This window comes from Phodopus roborovskii, unplaced genomic scaffold, assembly GCF_943737965.1.
Source record: "Phodopus roborovskii unplaced genomic scaffold, PHOROB, whole genome shotgun sequence".
Lineage (NCBI taxonomy): Eukaryota > Metazoa > Chordata > Mammalia > Rodentia > Cricetidae > Phodopus > Phodopus roborovskii.
The window spans coordinates 41,169,929-41,195,699 of NW_026125281.1; the positions used below are offsets into that span (position 1 = coordinate 41,169,929).

The following is a 25,771-nucleotide window of genomic DNA, read 5'->3' on the forward strand; positions in this document are numbered from 1 at the left end:
TGTGTATCACCACTGCCTGGCTCTGTAGCATGTGGCTAGCTTTGCTTTCTGTATCCCTGGGCAAGCTTTAATAAATCATAGGTAATATATCACCGCATATATAACTGTGCTTCCACACAGTTCCACCGCCTTCATCACACTAACAGCATAGGACTCTTCTAAGAACTGAGACGCGTGCATGATATGTCATAGTGTCAGAAGCCAAGCACACACTAAATGTCCTCTCCGGCCAGATACTCATAATCATATATATGTATGTGATACCTAAAATTGAGACAGACAGTTTCCCCTACTGTTTCCTATTACATCTTCAGCAAGGGTGTATCAATTTATATTACAAAGGTATGAATGGTATAATGTCTTTGCTTATGTGCAAATACTAGGTAAATACTAACAAAATAGATACAAATTTTATGATAGTTAATGACACAAATTTGTTTATTGACCAGTTAGTTGTATTATGTCAACTGCTAACTCAACATGTGCCTATTTTGTAAGGAAGCTCTCGCATTGTGATACATCATATGAAAAGAATAGTTTTCCCTTTGTTAAGGTGTCTTTTCTACTTTTCCCAACTCCTCAGTCACCACTAACTGATGCCTGCACCAGTATGTTCCCCGCATCTTCTTCATAGTATCTTTACCATTCATCACTTCCAGCTTAGAGAACATGGAGAGAGCACAGGATTTCTCTCACGCACATATAGACCAATGGCACATTGCTCCCACCACGCCCTTCACTCACAGTTCGCATCTCTTGGTTTAAAAAGAGCCAAGATCCAGATATGGTGGCTTGCATCTGTAATACTAGCACTCAAGAGGTTGAAGCAGGATTGCCCACAAGTCCCAGGCCAGCCTGAGCTATATGATGACTTCCAAGATAGTATGGGCCATATACAAAGTTCTAGGCATGGCTGAGCTACCAAGTAAAACTTAAAAAACAAGCATCAAAAATTAATTTAAAAGATTTAAAATACAAGTGTTTTAGAATGCAACTGATCAGGACGTATGTATAATAAATGTATTACAAACAAAAATTATTACTCATGATAAAATATGAAACATTTTATTTTATCAGCAAATTCTTACCAGCTTTAAAATATCGTGCTATCACTTGGCAAACTTTTAACCCTGTGGTATTCATGTATCACTCCTCATATCTTACCCCTTGTAACTGTTTTCAGGAGAAATTATCTATAAATTATGTAAGTATGCATACAAATAAAGAAATAACTAAGATTCTCTCCTCAGTTTTCCTAACAACTTACTATGATTTACATGCTCAAAGAGAAGGCAAGTTCCTTTAAAAACACTATGCATCTTACATACAATCGCATACTGTAAATATAGGCGATAGAAAACATAGCATGATGAGCCATGGTTGCTTTTATAAGTGCTACAAAACTGGTTTACACTAATATGACATCTATGTTCAATTTTTGACTAATATGTTAAAGCCTAAGCAAGAAACTATGTTTAAAAAAAAAAACTTTTAACATGTTTTCAAAAATTACAGAAAAGGTGCTACAATTTCAGATAAGATTACTTAAAATACGGGTTGTAAATTCTTCTAATCTTCATTGAGACAGATCTAATCTTGACAACTGAGTTGTTTGGGTCCATGCACCCCACTGAATTGCAGTTGCATGCCGTTTTCCATGACTGGGATGGGTCCCATTCAGGTTTGTGAGATGGCACTGGTTGAACCTTCAGTCAGTGTTGCTATGGTCACTGACTGACTATTGACCAGACTAGCAGGGTGGCACCCATCCTTATCAACACCTGAGGTGCTGAAAGGCATGGCATTCTGTTACCATCTTCTCTGAAGCCTCGGAATGCTTCGCCTGCATAAAACAGATTATTTTCAAAAATTGAAGTCAGAGAATTTTTATTATTTTAATCAGTTATGCAGAAATACTGCATCTAGACACAGGTACCAATTAATTTTCTATCTGGCCTGTTAAAATCTCTCTCACACAGTGTGCCAAAACCTTGTGAAGATTTGACATGGAGGTTTGGCTATCCAAACAAACTCGGACTGTGGTGCATGTACCTGACACACTTGAAGGTGATCTGCATGGTAACTGACAATTTTTTAAAAAAAAGAAAAAACAACCTACACACAGTATGCTTTCTTTTTATTACATGATGGGGTTTTAACACTCTTTTTCCTTGTTTGTTGTCCTGCCTGTATATCTGTGCACCACATACACGGAATTCTCATGAAGGCCAGACAGCATGTCGGATCCCTTGGAACTAGAATACCGGACGGCTGTGAGTCTCATGTGAGTGCTGGGCTTTGAACCTGGTCCTCAGGAAGAGTGTTAAAGAACTCTTAACCAGTGGGCCATCTCTTCACCCTTCCCCCACAACAGTTTTTATTTTACTATGGATGAAGGCGAAGCATTTACCCTTCAGAATATTAGATTTGTACCTAGCCTTCTGGTGGCACACACATCTGATTCCAGCACTTGGGAGGGAGAGGCAGGTGGATCTCTGTGTGTTCGAGGCCAAGGACAGCCAAAGGCACACAGAGAAACCCAGTCACCAAAAACAAAAATCAAACAATTTAGATTTAAGGGCTGGAGATATGGCTCAGTGGTTAAGACACTGGCTATTCTTCCAGAAGACCCAGGTTCAATCCCAGCATCCCACATGGCAGCTCACAACTGCCGTAATTCCAGTTCCCGGGGGTCCAACACTCTCACACAGAGATATACATGGAGGCAAAACACCAATGCACAAAAATATTTTAAAATTTTAAAAGAGTATTAGATTTGTAATTGCAACATTGTTGGCTTCCATTTATGAATCTAGTGTCCCTGTGGCATGACTAATGAGCTCACAGAAAGTTCTGATGTTCTATGGAGTTGTGCTTCCTTCGTGGTTTTTCACATTCAGTGTAGATGGCTCATTTTTCAGGAGCTTACACTGAACACTGTATGACTATCATGCCTGATATTCACCAGGGGCTTCCAGGATTAACTTTCTTGACCAAGACCGTCCAGCTACTAATTAAACTGCAAGCTCGGGATCTATATTTTATTTCATACAGTCCCATGAAGTTAATGGATTCATAACTACATTGCACCTCCATAGAATTTTTGACTGACGTGTTCAGCTGGAAGAGAAGCTATGTAAAGGACCTGCGTTTGTTGATTATGCTTCTGTGCTTTGGGATCTTCTGCAGTAAATACTTTGGGGACCCTGAAGAACTTCGTTAGTGTGACCTCTCTTAAGCCAGCGCTGCTGGTTAGTGAAGTCCCCTGACCCTGCAAGTTATGCCATAAGGAGACACATGCTGATTGAAGTATGTATCTGCACCTTTAATAATTTCAGCATCCATGCTGTGCGGTACCTTTGAAAAGTTCACCTGGTGGGTTGGGAAACTGGGTGGATTGGTAAAAGCGCCTGCTAACAAGCCTGATGACCTGAAGTCATCCTCCAGAACTAACATACTAGGAGGAGAGAGCAGGCTTTCCAAGTTGTTCTCTGACTTAAACGCATGCACCGTGGCATGAATGTGCCTACACACATACACATGCACAAAATAAATAAATAAAAGGCCATTTTAAAAAAATTCGCAATTCAGCTGGGGAGCAGTGCCTAAATTCTGTGGCCATGCCATGAACATTCTCCACTGACAAAGTTCAACAGCAAGAGAATCTACACCAGATGACGTCTTAATGGATTATACTGAGTCACTCCTTTTAAATACACAAGCACACGCACACACAGGCTATTCCTGGAAAACAGTTCACTAGACCTCACCCACCATGTTTGCATTAACATGGCTCTCAGAATTAAACTAACTGATGATCTTTAGAGAGAAGATACACTAAGCACACATCTGGGTGAGTCTGCGATGGCACTTCTGGAGAGTGACAGACAGCCAGGGGACCCTGCCAATCACACAGAGGCCTTACCGAGAGACAGGGAAATGATACCTGACAGTGATGGAAGTAGGTCACATGACCTCAGAGCTACGTCTTGTCTCTACCCTTCTCTACTTAGCCAACAGATATGAACTGCTCTCCTCTGCAATCTTGCTGAAACAGCTCTGGAAATGTGGGTCAAAATGAGCCCCTCTTCCCTTAAGTTGTTTCTGTTAAGTATTTTAGTTACCCCAAAGACAAAGATACAATGCTGCTTTCTCTGAGAATCCACGGAAATTTGTCTAGAGTTTTATTATGAGATATATTTGTACTACATGTGCGTGCGTGCCCAAATCTCTTTCCTTGGTCATTGTCCATCTTTACTCAAATGTTCAAGTTCATATTTGTATTTTTGTCACAAGCTCAGTGCCTAATTTGTGCCTGATAAGATTTTATCTACATATCTATTTACACTGCACCTTTTCCTTGCCGTAGATTGACTTCATCATTTGATTCCAAACGCTACTTAATGACCATGGGAAATTTAACAGCTCTGTAAGGAAAATAAAACATTCTCTTACAAAAGCATAATCATCTTTTGGAGATCTCCATATAAGCTTCCTGATGTGGCATGCTCCATACAAAGGCAATTCTTTACACATTTGCAAGTGAACCCTGAAAACCTCATAAATCATCCTCCAAGTTTTCCTATATCTATGAATACTTGAATTTCAACTTTCACCTAATGTCTCAAGTTCAAACCCCCCTAATATGCCATGAGTTCCAGCCACACCAAGCAGTCCCCCTGCAGGCCATCTCCTCCTCTGTGCTGTGACACAAGCTGGCCCATTTGCCAACATTCACTCGCCAAAGGCCTGTCTTTTCTTACAGGACTCAGTGTGCAGTTCTCAGAATGCCAGCACGTCCACCTGACCTCAAGTGACCGCATGAATGTCTACTTTCAAAAAGCATTAAGGTTCGCCTCCTTTTTAAATCTACCCATCTGCCCACAAAAATCTCCCGGTTGCAATCACACAAGTTCTCTTTAAACCTAAAGGTCGATCAGTCTTCTGTGTTTTCAGGGTCATTTGTGTTGCCTCTGTATCACAGCCAAAGGATATATAGCATTCATTGTGACTTTCTAACACTGATACATAGTGTGTGTGTGTGTGTGTGTGTGTGTGTGTGTGTGTGTGTGTGTATCCAGCAAGTACAAAATAAGAGAAAAATAGGGAAATGGAACTTAGTATTCACTCAAATGTCTTTCAAACTTCAGCTCCAAAATACAAACTTATCATCAAGTATTCTGAAGTTCCAATGAGTTACATTTTTGGAAATGCATCAAGGGAGAGAGAAAAGAACTTGGTGTCTGTGTGGACTGGGATTGGATGGAAGACGTATGATTCACAGAAGTCTTGGGCCAGACTCTTCCTTTTCAGGTTTCTTCACTGACAAAGTTGGGAGGCTCTTACTCCGTGGGTGTGAAATTAGGAATGTTGCTTACACAACCGGCCCCAGCATCTCCATCCGCAAGACATAAACACACCAAGGCCATTAAGGAAAGTGTTCACAACAGAGTTCCAGACTTACACAGTGTCCTCTATTATATCATCATTATGTCCTGCATTATCACTATCTTTACATAATACTGGGCAAATAATAGCTCAACTTTAGTGTCACTTTAGTAATTAAAAACTTATCAGCATTTCCAGAATATCATCCTAAGTGTATTTTAAAAAAATTCATTTTATCCTCTAACCAAAAATTATCATATGAAACATAAGCCAAGGTGTAATCTTCAGATTCCAGGGCCACGTGAAGCATAAAACTAAATCTTGTTTACTATGTAAAAAATCTTTTTCAGTCCTAGCCAAAATTCTCCTATGAAAGAAATGCTTTGTTTTAATACATTTATTTAAATGAGGACAATCTTTTATTAGTGAATATTGAAGCTATTCACCATTTCCATAACCAGGACAACAGATGGTCTGCCTCAACTCATCGATCAACTATTATCTAATTTACTTATATTATTAATTCTCTAGAGTGAACAGAATCAAACTGCTTCAATTTTATTTCCCAAAATTCAGCATAAAAGTGTATTTAAAGAAGAAATAAAAGACCAAGGTTTACTTTTATAGCATGTCAAGAGAAAACTTACTAAAACTAACAAATTATGTAACTCAGTAAATGTAGTTTTAATCTCAAATCAACTGTTCCTTAAGAAACATTTGCTGAATAAGAAAACAGAACGAGATCAAGGGGATACAAATTGGAAAGGAAGAAGTAAAACTTTCACTATTCACAGATGATATGATAGTTTACATAAGTGACCCAGAAAACTCCTATGGCTGATAAACACCTTCAGTAAACTGGCAGGATACAAGATAAACTCAACAAAAGCAGTAGTCCTACTATATACAGATGATAAAGGGGCTGAGAAAGAAATTAGAGAAATATCATCCTTTACAATATCCACAAACAACATAAAGTATCTTGGGGTAATGCTAACCAAACAGGTGAAAGACCTATATAATAAGAACTTTGAGTCTTTAAAGAAAGAGATTAAAGAAGATACCAGAAAATGGAAAGATCTCCCATGCTTTTGGATAGGTAGGATCAACACAGTAAAAATGGCAATCTAGCCAAAAGCAACCCCCATTTAAAATTCCAGCAGATTTCTTCACAGACCTTGAAAGAACAATACTCAACTTTTATGGAAAAATAAAAGACCCACAATAGACAAAACAACTCTCTACAATAAAGGAACTTCGGAGTCATCACCATCCCTGACTTCTAGCTCTACTATAGAGCTATAGCACTGAAAACAGCTTGGATTGGTACAAAAAATAGACAAGTAGACCAATGGAATCAAATTAAAAACCCTGATATTAACCTATACGCCTATGAACACCTGATTTTTGATAAAGCATCTAAAATTATACAGTGGAAAAAATAAAGCATCTTCAACAAATAGTGCTGGCACAACAGAATGCAGGCACGTAAAAGACTGCAGATAGATTCATGTCTATCACCATGCACAAAACTCAAGTCCAAATGGATAAAAGACCTCAACATAAATCCAGCCACACTGAACCTCTAGAAGAGAAAGTGGGAGGTACCCTTGAACAAATTGGTACAGGAGACCATTTCCTGAACATAACTCCAGTAGCACAGACACTGAGATTGACAGTTAATAAATGGGACCTCCTCAGACTTAGAAGCTTCTGTAAGGCAAAGGACACAGTCGACAATACAAAACGGCAGCCCACAGAATGGGAAAAGATCTTCACCAACCCCACATGTGACAGAAGGCTGACCTCCAAAATATACAAAGAACTCAAGAAACTAGTTACCAAAACACTAAATAAACCAATTAAAAAGTGGGGAACAGAACTGAATAGAGAATTCTCAATAGAGGAATCCAAAATGGCTGAAAGACACTTAAGAAAGTGTTCAACATGCTTAGCCATCAGGGAAATGCAAATCAAAACAACTCTGAGATACCAACTTACTCCTGTCAGAATGGTTAAAATCAAAAACACCAAAGACAGTTTATCCTGGAGAGGATATGAAGAAAGTGGAACACTCCTCCACTGCTGGTGGGAGTGCAAACTTGTACAGCCACTTGGGAATCAGTATGGTGGTTCCTTAGGAAAATGGGAATCAGTCTACCACAAGATCCAGTAATTCCACTCTTAGGCATATACCCAAATGATTCATATCCATGCAACAAAGACATCTGTTCAGCTATGTTCATAACATCATTATTTGTAATAGCCAGAACTTAGAAGCAACCTAGATGCCCCAATAAAGAAAATGTGACACATTTACACATTGGAGTACTACTCAGTGTTGGGGGCGGGGGGTAGAGGAGAAGGAATGGAATCTTGGAATTTGCAGGCAAATGGATGAAACTTGAAGAAACCATTCTGAGTGAGGTAACCCAGTCACAAAAAGACAAACATGGTGTATACTCACATATATATGAATATTAGGCATAGAGGAAAGGACCGCCAGCCTACAATACACACCGCCAAAAAAGCTAGGAAACAAGGAGGCCCTAAAAGAGACATACATGTTCCCCTGGACAAGGAGAAAGGGACAAGATCTCCTGAGCAAATTGAGAGGAGGCAGGGGTAGTTAGAAGAAAGAGGGGGGAGAAGAGGAGGGGGGAGGAGGACATGAGGGAGCAGGAAGATTGAGTCGGGGGAAGAATAGAGGAGAGCAAGAAAAGAGATACCATAATAGAGGGAGCCATTATAGATTTAAAGAGAAAACTAACTCTAGACAAATGTCCAGAGACCTACAAGAATGACCCCAACTAACAATTTGAGCAACAGTGGAAAGGCTACCTTAAATGCTCTTCCCTGATAATGAGATTGATGACTAACTTATCCACCATCATGGAGCCCTCATCTGGTAGCTGATGGAAACAGAAGCAGATACCCACAACTACACACTGAGCCAAACAGTCATTCAGATGCAGAGAGGGAGGACAAGACCAGGCTGCAGAAACACACAGAGACAGCTGACCTGAACAAGGAGGAGCTAAGGGGCCTCCAGACTGATAGCTGGGAAGCCAGCATGGGACCAACTCAGACCCCTGAACATGGGTCTCAGTTAGAAGGCCTGGGAAGTCTAAGGGACCTCTGACAGTGGAACCAGGATGAATCCCTGCTGCACAAAAGGACTTTGGGAGCATGGGAGCATGTCCCCATGGAGGGACACTCCCTTAGCCTAGAGGCAGGAGGGAGGGCCTAGTCCCTATTCCAAATGACTTGACAGATTTATATGACCCCTCCTGGAAGGCACCACCCTACATGTGGAGTGGGGGAGATGGGAGAGGAGGGTGGTCTGCCAGCATGGGAGGGTGGGAGAGAGGGAAGAAGGGAGGGAGAGAGAACTGGGATCGATATGTAAAATAAGAAAAATAACAAAAAATAGATATGTAAAATAAAAAAAGTTAATCTTACTGTTTTTCAAAGAAAGAAACATTTGCTGAAAGCGCTCGTTTGAAATTTCTGTTTCTGCCTTGGAAAATCCTTATAAATAAGCATTTCTTTCTTTAAAAGCAGCTTGCATTTACCTATCAATGGAAACAGAACATGGGCACACTGAGGGTTCCCCAAATTTGGAGTCAGTATTCCTAAAACAGCTGTAGATCTGAGATGGACAGTACTAACAGGGCTCCTGGTTCAGACAGGGCTGCTGCATGCACATTTCTTCCCCTCACTCACGGTGAATTATAAATGTGAGCATCGCTGAGATGCTACATTATGAAGTGACAGGATATAAAATTTAAATCTCACAGATAGACAGTATTAAAACTCGGGACGCTGTGACTAAGATATTAAGGTCTTTTCCCTGGGTATTTTAGCTACCACCCTGTTAGGACTGGATAGAAGTACAAGAAAAAGTACACAGATTGTAGGAAGGGCTCCGACAGGCGATGTTAGCTTCACAGTTGTTATTGGCTTTAATTTCTTTCAGCTTTATTCTGGTCTCGTATTTAAGAGTTAACAGCTCATTTTATTGCATCCCCAATATATTTTAATTGTGCTAAATATAAAGCACCCTGGGTTTGCCAAAAAAAAAAAAAAAAAGTGTTTGCCTATAGATCTATAGATCTGCTTAGTCAACAGTCTCTTCAAATTTAGAGAATAATAATGTACATCATAGTTTTATAAAATTACATTCTATTCAAATGGTTAATGGTCATATATTCTATCTATATTATTTTAAGTCTATGACAACCCTGCCTCCTTTTTTTTTCCCCTAGTGCGGTTTAATAAGGATCAGGATAAACAAATAGGCCGAATAGATGTTTATTCAGGGAGAAATAACTTACAACCTAGACAGATAAACACCAGCAAGTTCCACCGGATGCTCTCCTCTCCACCTCCCACCAGCAAGAGAGCTTTCCCGGCTCCTCCTCAGACCTAGTTCCCCAGGTCACTTCTGCCTCTGGCTCCACCCCCAAATGGGTGTGGTCAGCGACACAGAAGGAGACAAAGTGAATATCCCACTACATTTCCTCATTCCATGAACAACCGGGAAGCACTTGCCTGGGCTTATAAAAGCCAGAAGAAGGTTTTGGACCCCATGGAATAGGAGTTACAGAGAAGTGTGACCTGCTATGTGGGATCTGGGAATTGAACCTATGTCCTCCGGAGGAGCAGCAGGTGGTATTAATTGCTAATACAGGTCTTCAGCCCAGATTGCTAGGTCTTAACTGAAAACAATCGTTTTAAATAGAAAGAGAAAAGCCACAGCATAAATACATGAAATTTTACCTACAAGGTCTCCAAATCCATCCAGGTAATCGCACCACAGCCTCCGGAAGTCAGTTGTCCTAGAGATCCTTTTCTGAAACACCATCCATCCTCCTCCTCTGAAATCCATGTCACCTATCACCTAAAATGATCCCAGAAAATGCCAAAGCAACACATCATTGTTTCGGCATTTAACAGCACAGACCTCATCCATACATCTACAGGAAAATAAACACAAGAAAGTTTTCATTCCCATGAATGTGTTCATATTTTCAACTCTCTAGAAATCCGACTATGTAGACAAACTAATTATTAGCCTAACTGCAGGCTTGCATGGGTAACTTTTTTAAAGACTCAAGTGTTTGCAGTATTTTAAGGTTATCATATTATTCATTGCCTCAAGGATAGCAGTGCTGAGGTGCTATGGCAGAGATGGATGGCTTCACGAATGCCTTTGTTCTTGGATTATAATGCTGCGACTGTGCTTTGGATTATGATGCTGGTTTTTTAGTGTTAAATATGTTGTCTGCCTGCCTCTGGCTTTTCTTTTCTCCCACAAACTGCTGTTGAGATTGACATTTCAAGACAGAAAAGCCTGAGCTGTACCACTCAGCAGTGACCACATGGAGCTCCTGTTGAATGCGTGTGATATGCACCTGCCTGGGGCACTCAGAAACCACGGGGGGGGGGGGGAAATCAAAGTAATCCATTCTACCAGAGACCTCCTACACAGAGACAGAAAAAAAAAGCAGTGTGGAGGAAGCTGAGGCACCAGCACTTTCCACAGGAGAAGTAATTATGCAACCCACTCCTTGCAAAGTTAGAAGGCTTCCTTCTACAGCTGTTCAGACCTAGTTTTCAATGTGTAGGCTAAGAGACTTAGTTTTTAAAGTTATTTCCCACCTAAGCCCTGTTTGGTTTTTTTTTTTTTTTTTTTTTTTTTTTGGTAATCTCATCAATAGATTTCAAGAGGAATTTTGATAATAATGCTAAGAACAGAAATTCTTTGCATCAACTTAGAAAGAAAGGTTGTTGTACAATATGGACTATTGATCATAAAACTTCTATACACTGAGAAAGTACCCAGAAAAAAATATGCATATACACACATTTCTGTCCATCAGCATTGTGTGTCCTCTAGAAATAAAGCAGACAAGTACTAAGGATAGACAAAGTATAATTCATACTATTCACATAAGCATGGATCAGTTTTTCAATCTTCCTTATGCCGAAGGAAAAGACTTTCTATTCACTTCTTTTTTAATTTTTGAAACAAAGTCTCACATTGTAAAATAATCTATCATCCAAAAAGTATAGCTGTAAGTAGGAAGCAAAATAAAAGCTTAGTAAGCCCCATGCTACAGCATATCAATGTTGCCTAGTCTCCATTTACTAATTAGAGCAAGGATTTATAATGCACAGTTCTGCCCCAATAAGCATAGTATAAAACCTTGCAACAGATGGATTTACTTTAAATAGTGTAACTATGGAAGCTCAGGTAGGAAGCTGAAATTCATGGTCTGAGCATAAGATGTAAAGGAAACCAAACTTTTCAAACTGTGAATTTTGCTAATTTATTTAAATTTTTAAAGACAAACATTTTTAAATAAATAGTAAAAAATTATAATTTCAATATTAAGTTAGCTTGGTGTTTATTCTGTATAATAAGGGAAAACTTTTACCTCAAATGGATAGCTAGATCATTCTGGAAAGATTACATATAAACCACTAGGGGTTTTAGTGACAGAACCAACTAGATCTTTAATATCAGTGCAATCCAAGCCTAGAAAATAAACGTAGTCATTTAGTGCACAGGACTGTACCTAAGACAGTCGACAATGCTGTCTGAAATTGTTGCTATTAGTGATACCATGACTTTAACTTCTTAGAAATGAAGTGATCACAAATTTGGAATTCAAATGAAAACAGCAGTTAAAGAATTGGGCTGCAGCAAATCCTTGCAATGAATGTCTTTTAGCGATTAGTGTTTAAAATATTGTGGGGTCAGAGAGAACGTTTAACAATTAGGAGCCCTTATTACTCTTGCAAAGGACCCAGGCTATGTTCCTGGCACCCAGACAGTACTCCTGTCTGTAACTTCAGTCCCAGGGGATCCAACACTCTCTGTCCCCTGGATGCATGAGATGCACATAAACTCACACAGGCACACACACTTACATGCTCTGCTACATTTTGCTCTACCACTGAGAAGAGAGTGACAGGACAAGTCATTTTAAAGTCCTTACAAAGATACTCAATCTCCATCTGTTCCCTCCTAAGGAAAACCTACTTGGGCCTCAGTAATATTCATTTGCTTGGAATTTTTATATAAATTTGTATTTGTACAATTTACACAGCATTTTCTTAGAAGCACAAGCATGTAGGAATAAATGTTGTATTTTAATGCAAAAAAAAAGAACTTTGTATTTATTTCTGTATTTTTTTCCATTTTAATGTTACATAACCCACTTTTCACGGGGGTCGGGGGCCCTCTGGAGCTCCTCTTCTGGGTAAAAAGCAATTATTAATAAAATACCAGGGCGGGATGTTCAGAACACAGAACCTAAAGTTACCTGATGTTCAACAGATTCCTGCTATTATTTTAAGCTCTGGTTTCCAAACGATGAAAAGTTCTTCAGCTTCGGACAGGACACGTGGTGTAACTGGGTTAGTAGCAGATGCTAGTCCTACAGACTGTTAGGAAAGAGTGAACAGTGAATTCTAAAACTTTTCAATGCACCAAGCTGTGCAGAGAATTTTGAGTAATCAAACAGAAGTGTGAAGAGGCTAAAATGGCAGTACTCTCACTATGCGACAGAACGGGCCAGGAAGGAAAAGGAGCCAGCTGTTTTCTAGAAACTTCTGTAGACAAAAGGAGAATTCGATTCATGAGCTCGCTAACCTAAACACAGACACACCAGACAAGGGCATACTTAGCTAAATTCTATAAACACTGTCTGTGAGCCTCTCTACAGCAGGATGCCTTCTCTTCTAGGGTGGATTCTTACTGTCCTGACACAATAAAGGCATAAGTAGCCAACATCCCATCCTGCAGCATCTCCTACAAGCTAGTTCTGTCTGCCATGACTTCTGCGGTGTCCATTTCCTTGCTCACATGATTCCGTGAGCTGTGGTCTAACGAGATTTAGTTCCTGATTCCTGTAGTGAGGCTTCCTTACACATCCCCAACCTCACCAGCCTTCCCACCCCTGCACTAACTCATAAGAACTGCCCAGAGGGGAGGCTCTCCCCAGCTTTCCAACCTGGTGAAATTTAAAACATTCACTCATCTCTCACTGCTCAGCTCACAGGCTCTCTTCTGAGAGACTGCCCATCATTCTGATTTTCTATTCCCCCATGCTTGTATTCTCCTCACCAGGCTGCTTACCCCTTGAACAAAGGTCTGCTTCATTGCTTTCTGTTACATGCTTCCACGTCATAGATATTGAACAATCATGCATAAAATAAAATGATTGTACTTCCAGCCAGCTATGCCAATGCGCACATGTAATGCAATGAAATGCCAAAAGAATTCCATACCTGACTAGATAAATAATCCAGAGATGCTTACTGCGCATCCATTATATTTCTCAGTAGTTTTTTGGTACTTCTTGTATAGGAAAAAATAGAATTTTGCAAGTTTCCTTAATCAGAAAGAAAATAACATCCTTATATAAAACAATTACAGCAATAACAATGAATTTCACATGATTTAAAATAAAGACTAGTATCTCAATTTATGTGAACTTATAACCATGTTTTAGTTAGTATATATGTATTTAAAGTGGGATTGGCCAAAAAGCAATTGCTTCAACGTTCTTAACGAAATTACACTTCCTAATAATATAGATTCCCTCAAATTATTCATTTGCTTAAGAAACAATGTGCTCAATGCCTTACTCTTACTTTGTGAGATGTTTAGAGGCAGGAAGGTACAGAAAGTGGGTGGGGGACAGGGTCTCATGTAGTCCAGGCTGGCTTTTAACGCCTTCCTGATCCTCCAGCCTCCACCTCTCAAACTCTCAAATGTTAGGATTACATACCTGTGACCTCTGCCAGCCTGCTGAGATATTAATTACTATTATACAATAAAGAAAATGCAATTATACTTTACTTATATACCATGCCAGTTAATTTTAAAAATAAATCTGTCTTATTTTTTCTAGTTCTATATTTTATATAGCCAAATGAATAGCATACATATGCATAATAAATATTAACCAAAGCTTTGGAGGCCATCAAGATAGCTCAATGGGTAAGGCACTTGCCACCAATCTTGAAAAATCTGTTCAATTCCGGGAATCACATGGTAAACGGAAAGAACTGACTCCTAAAAATTGCCCTCTGGCCTCCACAAGTGTGTCCTGGAATGTGGGGACACACACACACACACACACACACACACACACGCGCGCGCATGCACGCACGCACACGCATGCACGTTAAGAAACATTAAGATTCTGGTTTGGCTGGTTTGCTCATTTCTGGCTGAACTTGCACAATACATTTCCCTTTGATTTCAGAGAAAATACTTGGTATTCCTTACTTTTAAAAGGCTGCACAAATACTATAAATACTTTCCCTTAAGGCACTTGTGATCATGTTGCCATCACTGTACTCTGGAAGGAAGACGATTCTTAACAAGTATCTATTAAGCACATACTTACTAAATGTCAAACACCAAGCATCTGGCCTTGGATCAGGTGAATATAAAATAATGAAGGCATATTTTTCTGTCAAAGTTTGATATCTTTGCAATTGTGGTAATGTTTAAAACATACTGCCCGTAAAATGTTTTCCTTCTCCGGTTACTTTGTTCTTAGTATCACGTGACTCCTTGCAGTCTTCCATGTACACAGTTTGACTTTCATCTTCGAAATTCACTTTATCTTCCACATTGTTACCGACTCGGGAATCCTTCAAGTTGTTAAGATAGAAATGAGAACAATGCATGAAAATATGCCGTCAGACCTCCTACGCAGTAAGAAAACTACAGAAAACAGACTGGCACTTGGACTATACAATGAAGATGATCACTTAAAATAAATGCTGACCCAATTAGTTTAAAGGGACAATTTGGTAGTGGTCAGTGAGCATGTGATAGATAGTTCAGTACGTGCATATCTCCTTTTCTTCTCAAACTCCAAACCAATTCCCTTAGGATTTGCTTCCACGTCTATGACACCATGACTTCGACCTTTACTTCCTACAAATTCGCACGCAACAATCCCTTGAAAAGGACTAAGGAGATTCCTCAGATATATCCCCAATACCTCTAGCCAAATGAACTTTCAGCCACCAACTGTTTAAAAATTGTAGAAAAATGATGCATAGGAAGAAGATTTGTTTTTATTTAAAATAATTTTAAAACATAACCGCTCATGGAGTTAGTGTTATCTATAGTGTTATACATACCAGTACTTACCAGCTTCCATGCTCTAGTCTCAAAAAACACCCTTTGATGAAAAACAAGTCAGCGCCTAGCAACACTCATACCTTGACGCATGCCTTTCCCATTGCTTCCTACCTACAGCAAACCCACGTTTTATAAAGTCATCAAATACATTTTTTACTAAATATTTTATTTTGTATACTGACCAGTTTCCCCTCCCTCCTCTCCTTCTGTTCCCTCCCTCCACCTCCTTTCTACCACCACCCCCCATCCATTCTCCAGAAAGAGTAAGGCCTCCCATGGGAGTCAACAAAGCATGACACATCAAGTTGAGGCAGGAACAAGTTCTTCCCCCCTGCATCATGGCTGAGTGGGGCATCCCACCATAGGGAATAGGTTCAAAAAGCCAGCTCATACACCAAGGACATATTCAGGTCCCACTGTGGAGGGCCCCACAGACAGATCAAGGCACACAACTGTCACCTCCATGCAGAGGGTCTGGTTCCATCCCATGCAGGCTCCCAGCTGTGGGTCTAGAGTCCCTGGGCTCCCGTGAACTAGGATCATCTCTCTCTGTGGGTTTCTCCCATCATGATCTTGACCGCCCTTGCTCATATAGTCCTTCCTTCCTCTCTACAATTAGACTTCTGGAGCACAGCCAGGTGCTTGGCTGTGGACCTCGGCATCTGCTTCCATCAGTTACTGGATGTAAGTTCTGTGATGATATTTAATGTAATTACCCATCTGATTACAGGGGAAATCCAGTTCAGGCACCTTCCCCACTACTGCTAGGAGTCTTAGCTGGGGTTATTCTTGTGGATTCCTGGGAATTTCTTTAGCACCAGGTTTCTCCCCAACCCCATAATGGCTCTCTCTATCAAGGAATCTCTTTCATTGCCCTCCCTCTCCACGCCTCCCCCAACTCAACCATCCCATTCCCTCATGTTCCCCAGTTTACACAGGAAATCTCATCTATTTCTCCTTCCCAGGGTGATCCATGCATCCCTCTTAGGGTCCCCTTTTTACCTAGCTTCTCTGGGTCTATGGAGTGTAGTCTGGCTAACCTTTGTTTTACATGCATTATCCATTTATCAGTGAGTACATACCATGTTTGTCTTTCTGGATCTGGGTTACCTCAGTCAGCATGTTTTTTTCCTAGTTCTATTCATTTGCCTGCAAATTTTATGTCATTGCTTTTTACCACTGAGTAATACACCATTTCATAAATGTACCAAGTTTTCTTTATCCATTATTTGGTTGAGGGGCATCTAGGTTGTTTCCAAGTTCTGGCTATTGTGAATAATACTGCTATGAACATAGTTAACCAAGTATCCTTGTGATATGATTGAGCATCCTTTGGGTATATGCCAAAGAGTGGTATTGCTGGGTCTTGAGATGAATTAATTACAAATTTTCTGAGAAACCACCAGACTGATTTCCAAAGTGGTTGGACATGTTTTCACACCAACCAGCAGTAGGGGAGTATTCCCCTTACTCCATAACCTCTCCAGAATAAGATGTCATCAGAGTTTTTGATTCTGTCAGGTATAAAATGATATCACAGAGTTGTTTTGGGTTGCACTTCCCTGATGACTAAGGATGTTGAGCAATTCCTTGAATGTCTTTCAGCCATTTGAGATTCTTCTTTGAGAATTCTGTTTACATCTGTACCCCATTTTTAATTGGATTATTTGGTATTTTGGTGTCTAGTTTCTTGAGTGCACTGTATACTTTGTAGATCAGCCCTCTGTCATATGTGGGGTTGGTAAAGATCTTTTCCCATTCTGTAGGCTGCTATTTTGTCTTATTTACCATGTCCTCTGCATTACAGAAACTTTTCAGTTTCAGAAGGTCCCATTTATTACTACTCTCAGTGTCTGTGCTACTAGAAAGTGGTCTCCTGTGCCAATGGGTTCGTGAATACTTCCCACGTTCTCTTCTAAGAGGTTCAGTGTGGTTAGTTTTATATTGAGGTCTTTGATCCATTTGGACTTGAGTTTTGTGCACAGCAATACACGTGGATCTATTTGCTTTCTTCTACATGTCAGCATCCAATATTCCAGCACCTTTTGTTGAAGATGCTTTCTTATTTACATTTCATAATTTTAACTTGGTTGTCAAAACTCAGGTGTTCATAAGTGTGTGGATTAATATTAGGGACTTCAGTTTTATTCCATTGGTCCACCTCTCTGTTTTTATACCATTACCAAGTTGTTTTTATTACTATAGCTCTATAGAAGTCAGAGATGGTGATGCCCCCAGAAGTTCCTTTATTGTACAGGATTGTTTTGGCTATCCTTGGTTTTTTGTTTTTCCATATGAAGTTAAGTATTATTCTTTTGAGGTCTGTGAAGAATTGTATTGGGATTTTGATGAGGGTTGCACTGAATCTGTAGATTTCTTTTGGTAAGATTATCATTTTTACTATGTTAATCTTACCTATCCAACAGCATGGGTGATTTTCCATTTTCTAATATCTTCTTTAATTTCTTTCTTCAGAGACTTCAAGTTCTTGTCATACAGGCCTTTCCCCTGTTTGGTTAGAGTTACCCCTTAGCCTCTTTGTCATTTGTATATAGGAGGACTACTGATTTGGTTCTTTTTAGTTAATCTTGTGTCCTGCCACATTACTAAAGGTGTTAATCAGCTGTATGAGTTCCCAGGTAGAGTTTTTGGGGTCACTTACCAAAACTATCATATCATATGCAAATAGCAAAAGTTTGACTTCTTCCTTTCCAATTTGTATTTCCTTGATCTCTTTTTGTTGTCTTATTATTCTAGCTAAAACTTCAAGTACTATATTGAATAAATATGGTGAAAATGGACAACCCTGTCTTCTTCCTGATTTTAGTGGAATCAATTTGAGTTTCTCTCTATTTAATTTGGTGTTGGCTGTCAGATTTCTGTATATTGCTTTTATTATGTCTCCAAGACCTTTATTATGAAGGATTGTTAGATTTTTGTCAAAGGCTTTTTCAGCATCTAATCAGATGATCATACATTTTTTTGTTTGTCAGTTTGCTTATATGGTGGATTACATTGACAGATTTCCATATGTTGAACCAACTCTGCATCTATGGAATGAAGCCTACTTCATCCAGTTTTATTGAGTATTTTTACATTAATGTTCATGAGGGAGACTGGTCTGTAATTCTCTTTCTTAGCTGCATATTTATGTGGATTTGGTATCAGGGTAACTGTGGCCTCATTTTTTTGGTTTTTTTTAAATCTGTTGAGATTTTTGGTCAATTTTGGAGAAGGTTCCATGAGGTGCTGAGAAGGTTCTGTAGATGTCTGTTACTCCCATTTGAGTCATAACATCTGTTAGTTCCCTTATTTCTCTGTTAAGTTTCTGTCTGGCAGACATGTCCACTGGTGAGAGTGGGTTTTTGAAGTCTCCCACTAAAGGTTTATGGGTTTTTATATGTGATTTGAGTTTTAGTAACGTTTCTTTTACAAATGTAGGTGCCCTTGTATTTGGGGCATAAATGTTCAGAACTGAGACTTTATCTTGATGGATTTTTCCTGTGATGAATATGAAATGCCCTTCTTCATCTTTTTTGATTAATTTTAATTTGAAGTTTATTTTGTTAGATATTAGGATGTATCGTGGTTAAATAAGGATCAGGATAAACAAATAGGCCGAATAGATGTTTATTCAGGGAGAAATTACTTACAACCTAGACAGATGAACACCAGGAAATTCCACCCGATGCTCTCCTGTCCAAGTCCCGCCAGCAAGAGAGCTTTTCCTGGCTCTTCCTCCGACCTTCTTCCACAGGTCACTTCTGCCCATGGCACCCCCCAATGGGCGTGGTCAGTGCCACAGAAGGACTATCTCACTACAAGGATGGCTATGCCAGCTTGCTTCTTAGGTCTACTTGATTGGAAAGTCTTTTCCAAACCATTTACTCTGAGGAAATGTCTGTCTTTGAAGTTTAGGTGTGTTTCTTGCATGCAACAACAGGTCAGTTCATGTTTTTGTATACATTTTGTTATCCTGTGTCTTCTTATAAGTGAATCGAGTCCATTGATATTAAGGGATATTAATGACCAGTTATTTTTGTTTGTTTTGGTTTTCTTCTTTTTGTGGTAGTGTATGTGTATTTCACTTTTTTGGGATTTTCTGGTATGGAATTATATATTGCTTGCATTTTTGTGGGTAGAACTAACTTTCTTGGGTTGGAGTTTTCCTTCTAGTACTTTCTATAGGGCTGGCTTTCTGGATAGGTATTGTTTAAATCTGGTTTTATCATGGAATATCTTGTTTCCTCTGTCTATGGTTATTGAAAGTTTTACTGGATATAGTAGTCTGGGTGGCAGCCATGGTCTCTTAGTGTCTGCAGAACATCTGTCCAGGACCCGCTGGCTTTCAAAACCTCCACTGAGAAGTCAGGTGTAATTCTGATAGAAAGTTTGCCTTTATATGTTCCTTGGACTTTTCTTTTGGTTTAGGCTATTTGGTCTTCTGTAGCTTCTTGCATTTTCATAGGCATGTCCTTCTTTAGGTTGGGAAAGTTTTCTTCTATGATTTCGTAGAATATATTTTCTGTGGTTTTTGATCTGGTGTTCTCCTATTATTCTTAGTGTTGGTGTTTTCATGATGTCCTAGATTTTCTGAATGTTTTGTATTAAACATTTCCTGTATTGTATGTTCAAGGCTTGAGATTCTCTCTTCCATCTTTTGCATTCTGTTGCTTATGCTTGCATCTGTATGTAGTTCCTATTCATTTACCCAGATTTTTCATTTCCAGAATTCCCTTGGTTTATATTTTCTTTATTGTGTCTATTTCAGTTTTCAAGTCTTGAACTGTTTTCTTTACCTGATTGATTATTTTTTTCTTGGCTTTCTTTGAGGGATTTATTATCTCTTTCAATTTTTTGTTAGTCTTTTACTCAATTTCTTAAAGGGAATTTTCCATTTCCTCTTTAAGAGTCTCTATCATCTTCATAAAGTTATTGTAAGGTTATTTTCTTCTGCTTCATCTGCATTGGGATGTCTCAGTCTTGCTGTTGTAGAATGACTAGATTCTGGTGGTGCCATGTTGCTCTTGATATTGTTGGATGTATTCTTACACTGACATTTACCCATGTGGGTCTGGGATATTTATAAGCACATGTGTTGATTCTTGTGGGTCTTTTGATCCTTTATTGTCTTCTTGCCTTCTTAGGCAGCAAGCAAACATATGGTGCACAGACATACACGCAGACCCATACACATAAAATTAAAGTTTTTAATTATAACAATGGCTTTCGTAAAAATATGAAGTAGAGATAATTGGCAGAACAAGAACGCTATTATGTTGACTTATCTTTGAGTATTGTTCTATGTTCTATGTCTATATCCAAAGTTGATAACTAAACTTTAAAAAAAAAGTGTTTTAATCATCAATGGTTATATTAACCAGTTAAATACCACATTAGAGCTAGAAATGTGTTGATGTATTTTACAACTACATTAGTAAAAACAGTTCAGAAATCCTGAACTGAAAATGGTGACCCAGCTACAACACCTCTGAGAATATATCCAAAAGACTCCATTGTGTGTTATTTGGGGTGGCACAGCTCTGGGACCAGGCTGGCAGGAAAAACTACTCGTAACAAAATGGCGCCTTCAACGTGGCTAATAAGAACTTCACCTTCAAAAAGAGATCACTTTCTAAAAGATCCATAGCTAACATGAGTCTTAAGTTTTTCCTTTACAATTGCTTCTTTTCATTCTAGAAATATACTTAAGACCACTAATTCCAAAAATAAAAAAAGGAAGTAAGGCTTCCTTGGGTCTGTCTTTTCATTTGAGATACTATCTTCTCTACCTCCTTCCAGAGTCAAAAGAGAGACATTGTTTTTATGGTGCTGGCACAGTGGCTTGTATATAATAGGTATACAAATATTTAGTTAACAAAGAACTAGTTTAAACTATTTACCTCTTTTTCCCTTTACTTCCTCGCTACCAGCTGTGTAAACCCAAACACTCCTAACCATCATTTACTGAAACTACTTTCTTAGGGTCACCAGCAAAGAAACACAAGTGGCTGGAGTGTGCCTGGTCTGAATCTTCATTCCATCACTCCTTTACTCTTGAGCCTTGGAGAAATTTCCCCAATATTGCCATAGCTCAGTTGGCCCTTTTATGGAATTGGAATCATTGTGTGGATTAAATCTGGTAAAATAGATCCATACTTAACACACTATGTTAGAAGCAACAAGCAATCAAATATGATGTAGTGTCACTTTTTATTATTTCACTCCATCTATATACAATTCCAACACTATTGGCAATATTGGTAACCTTAATAATACATTAATAGATCGGCATGTACTTTTAATTTTAAGCTTCTAGTTAAATTATTATGAAAGTCAATGAAGAAGGAATTATCTTCAGCACTCTAAATCAGATAGAACTTAAAATACTTTGTTCTTTCACAGCTTTTCCAGAGATAAACTCAGGAAACTCATTTGTGCAGGGAAATACTTCTGCAGAAAACAGGAAAAAAAAAAAAAAAAAAAAAAAAAAAAAAAGCTGTTTGCAGACAAGACCAAACTGGAAGCACAAGAGCTCGAGCATCACAGGCTGCCACGTGACTTGCCAGTGTGTAACAGCTGCTAGATTAAATAAGCAGGAGTCATTGGCTAGGCTCACTCATACTTTGAGACTCCCTTTATGAAGAATACTATAACCTACCCTCAGAATATATTTTTCGTTATGAAAAGCTATGTTTCAGCTTAACATAAACAGTTGAGCTCCAGCCAGTAGCAGATACCTAACAGAGTAAACCACGAGCGCTGTAACAAATGCCTGGCTAGGACCGGAGAGATGGCTGATGTGCAGTTACAAGCACCTGTTCTTTCCGAGGACCTATCCATTCTCAGAACCCATGTGGTGGCTCACAATTATCCAGAACTCCAGTTCTAGGTGATCCAGTGCTGTCCTCTGGCCTCCACAGGCCCTACCACATACACAATGTAGACATGCAAGCCTACTTCTACATATAAAATGCATCTTTAGTTTTTTAACTCGTTTAAAAATGCCTAGTGCCCAGTCAGATTTCTCTGTCTTATTTCTGTGTGGAGCATATAAAAGTCTGTGGCTGCATTGCTGGCTGGAGCTCTCTGAGCTGCTCCTGATTCTGAGGGTTGCCTGATTCAATAATTACTCATTTCTCAATAAACCCTATTAAATTTAATTTGTCTCAAGTTTTCCTATTAATTGGTACAGTATTCCACTGAGATCATTTCATAACAAAATGACTTTTAGTTTCTTTTGTAAGTAGAGCATTATTAAGTTATGGGGAAGTGTTAATGAAGTTGAAGCCTCTTATTCATTTCTTTAACCCATAATTATTTCCCTCCACAGCAGCTGGGACAGTTCACACAGAGGATGGAGCCGGTTGGCACTGGGGCATGGATGGGGCTGCTTCATTTTATTAAATCCAGAATCGGAAGGTCATGTTTTAATTTTATTACATCAGTGTGCACATGCACCCATGCAACATGCCCTTGCATGGCTATGGAGGCCAAAAGACAACTTTCATGACTAGGTTCACACCTGCCACAACGGGCATTCCATTCACGTCATCGGACCTGGCAGCAAATGAATCTAAGTTAAAGTTTTCTTTTACTTTTTATTACCTTTGTAAAGCAACACTTAAACGAAGAATAATTATGTGAGCAAGCATCTGTACATAATGGAGAAAACAAATCATGACCCCCCCCTTTTTTTCTTTGTGGGGTTTTTTAGACAGGTCCTCCAGTAGCACAGGCTAGCATCAAATTCACTATGTAGCTAAGGATGAACTTGAATTACTGATCTTCCTGGCCCCATTTCCCAAGTGCTGGGATTACGGGAATGATATCATGCTGATGTTAATCAATATATAGCACAAAGCAATGGTAATGTGGCTAGGGTTTTCCACTTACTAAATAATACAGTCTAAGAAAAACTTTTAGGAAAGCTAAAATGCAAATGTTGCAAAGAGCAACCATAAATTTCTCACTTTTCTTTGCCCTTTGCAGTGTCCTACTTTGCTAAGATTCAAACTAGTCCTGGAGAGACAGAGTTCTCATGTTAGCATTGGGAACAGAATCAGGGCTGGTGCTTGTGGCTAGGACATTCAAAAAGTTGCCAACATAGCTAACTGTCTAAGCATACATGTTTGCCCTTTCTTTGTTAGGGTTAAATGCTTTGTTTTTGTCATCTTGCCATGATATTGAATGAAACTTAAACACTTTGCAATTAAAAATCAAACCAGGACTTGTGGCAGCTTAAAAAGCTCAGTCCCCTGAACACGTTGCAATTTGAATCAGTATATCTCCATTTGGAAGAAAAAAGAAAAGTCTGTTTTAAATAGTTTCAGTTGAAAAAGTTTGCCGTTTGAATTGTTAGAGGTTCACAAAGGTGAAGATGCTGGAACGATGAGGAGCTCTTTCTTTGGTCTGTACAATCTGCTAAGCAATCTGGAAGTTTTTATACACACAAAAAAAAATTAATTAACTTTTAACTAAGATCCAGTCAAAATTTATGTTTTTACACTGAACTCCAACAAAAAGCTCAGCCTTGTTCCAAATTTTCCCTTACATAGCCACTAGCCTAGTGGCTCACTCAGTTTAATTTCCAATACAGAAACCATTTCAATGCTATGATCTCTCCGGCATCTCTTCCCAGGAGGTTATTAAGCTAAGTCTGGTTTCTTTCCAGGCCTCTTTTGCTGTGATGGTCCATTTGCAGAAGCTGGCAGCCAAGCAAGGCCCATGATGATGCTTTGAAGTGAAGCCGTTATAAGTAGGGCAGTAGAGAGGGTGACAGAAGTACCGAGGCATTGGGTGGCAGCAAGTAGGGAAAGACATTTTCTACTTTGTGAAGCTTTCTTGTTTCTTTTCTATTTTTTTTTTTTTTCCTTTTCAAAAAAGAGATAGTGATTTCCACGACAGGAACATCTCATGACCTAAAACTTCACTAACAACATCCCATGCCTAACAAATTCTGCACCAGATACTTATCCCCAAGCTGCCAAGTATTATTTGTCCATATTTGGGGATTTTTTTCCATTCCCTGTCTTTCACCTGTGAATACTCTCAAGAAAACTCTTAGAAAAGGAGAGAACTGAATCAAGATCTAAAGCATAGTTCAGCTGTACTCTCTCACAGCCTCGAGTCTCAGGAAGAAAGGGGCGGCCATCTGCCCAACTCTGTTGTCGGGTATTTGTACACTGTGTGAAGATATATTGCTGTGGTTGGTTTAATAAAGAGCTGAACCGCCAATAGCTAAGCAGGAGGTATTGGCAGGACTTCCTGGTAGGAACAGGAAGTAGGAGGAGATAATCTAGATCCACAAAGATGCCAGGAGAAGCTGGAGGTGCAAAATGGATGCAGGGCAACACAAGATAGAATGCAGATTAATGTGTTGATATCTTGTTTGTACAAATAAAGGCTGTGTGAAGACCACAGGGTAGAGCGTGCCAGTAGCTAACTACAGAGGTCTGGAGGTCTGTACAGACAACCTGTACATGGGTAACTTGTTATAAGAGCTAGTCGGGGGCCAGCCTTGGCTACAGGCCAAGCTTTCACGATTAATAAGAAGTCTCGGGGCCTTGATTTGCGGGCTGGCGAGAAACGACGAGTGCACAAGTCAGCTTGCTTTAGCTTGCCTGTTTACTTAGGTTCTGCCTCGGCTTGCTCCAGCTCACCTCCGCTTAGCTCAGCTTGCTTCAGCTCACCCCACTGGAACCTCAGCCCGCCTCAGTTCACCTTAGAGCCAGCCCCGCAGTATACCTCAGCTTACCTCAGTTTACCCCGGTTTAACCTCGGCCCGCCTCAGTTCACCTTAGAGCCAGCCCCACAGTATACCTCAGCTTACCTCAGTTTACCCCGGTTTAACCTCGGCCCGCCTCAGTTCACCTTAGAGCCAGCCCCACAGTATACCTCAGCTTACCTCAGTTTACCCCGGTTTAACCTCGGCTCGCCTCAGTTTACCTTGGCAGACAACCGCCCACTTTGAGCGAGCTGACCCCAATGGGCCGCCCCGCCCAGGCCCCGCCCCGACCTCAGCCCGCCCCGCCCCGCCCCTCCCGCCCAGGCTCCGCCCCGCCCTCTTCCGCCCAGGCCCCGCCCCGACCTCAGCCCCCCCCAGGCCCCGCCCCGACCTCAGCCCGCCCCAGGCCCCGCCTGCCCCAGGCCCCGCCTGCCCCAGGCCCCGCCCGCGCCCGCCCCGGCTCCGCCCTCGCTCAGGCC

General features: G+C 39.9%; 1 protein-coding gene across 1 annotated transcript; it reads right to left on the reverse strand.

The window, feature by feature from the left end:
- Positions 1-1,541: 1,541 nt before the first annotated feature.
- Angptl5 (angiopoietin like 5) lies at positions 1,542-15,102 on the reverse strand. Its single transcript, XM_051199561.1, is given in 10 exon segments — positions 1,542-1,615; positions 1,618-1,728; positions 1,731-1,821; positions 5,555-5,708; positions 5,710-5,755; positions 10,171-10,291; positions 11,832-11,932; positions 12,958-13,051; positions 13,690-13,793; positions 14,931-15,102. Coding segments are annotated over 10 exon segments (1,068 nt in total).
- Between the last annotated feature and the right edge of the window lie 10,669 nt (positions 15,103-25,771).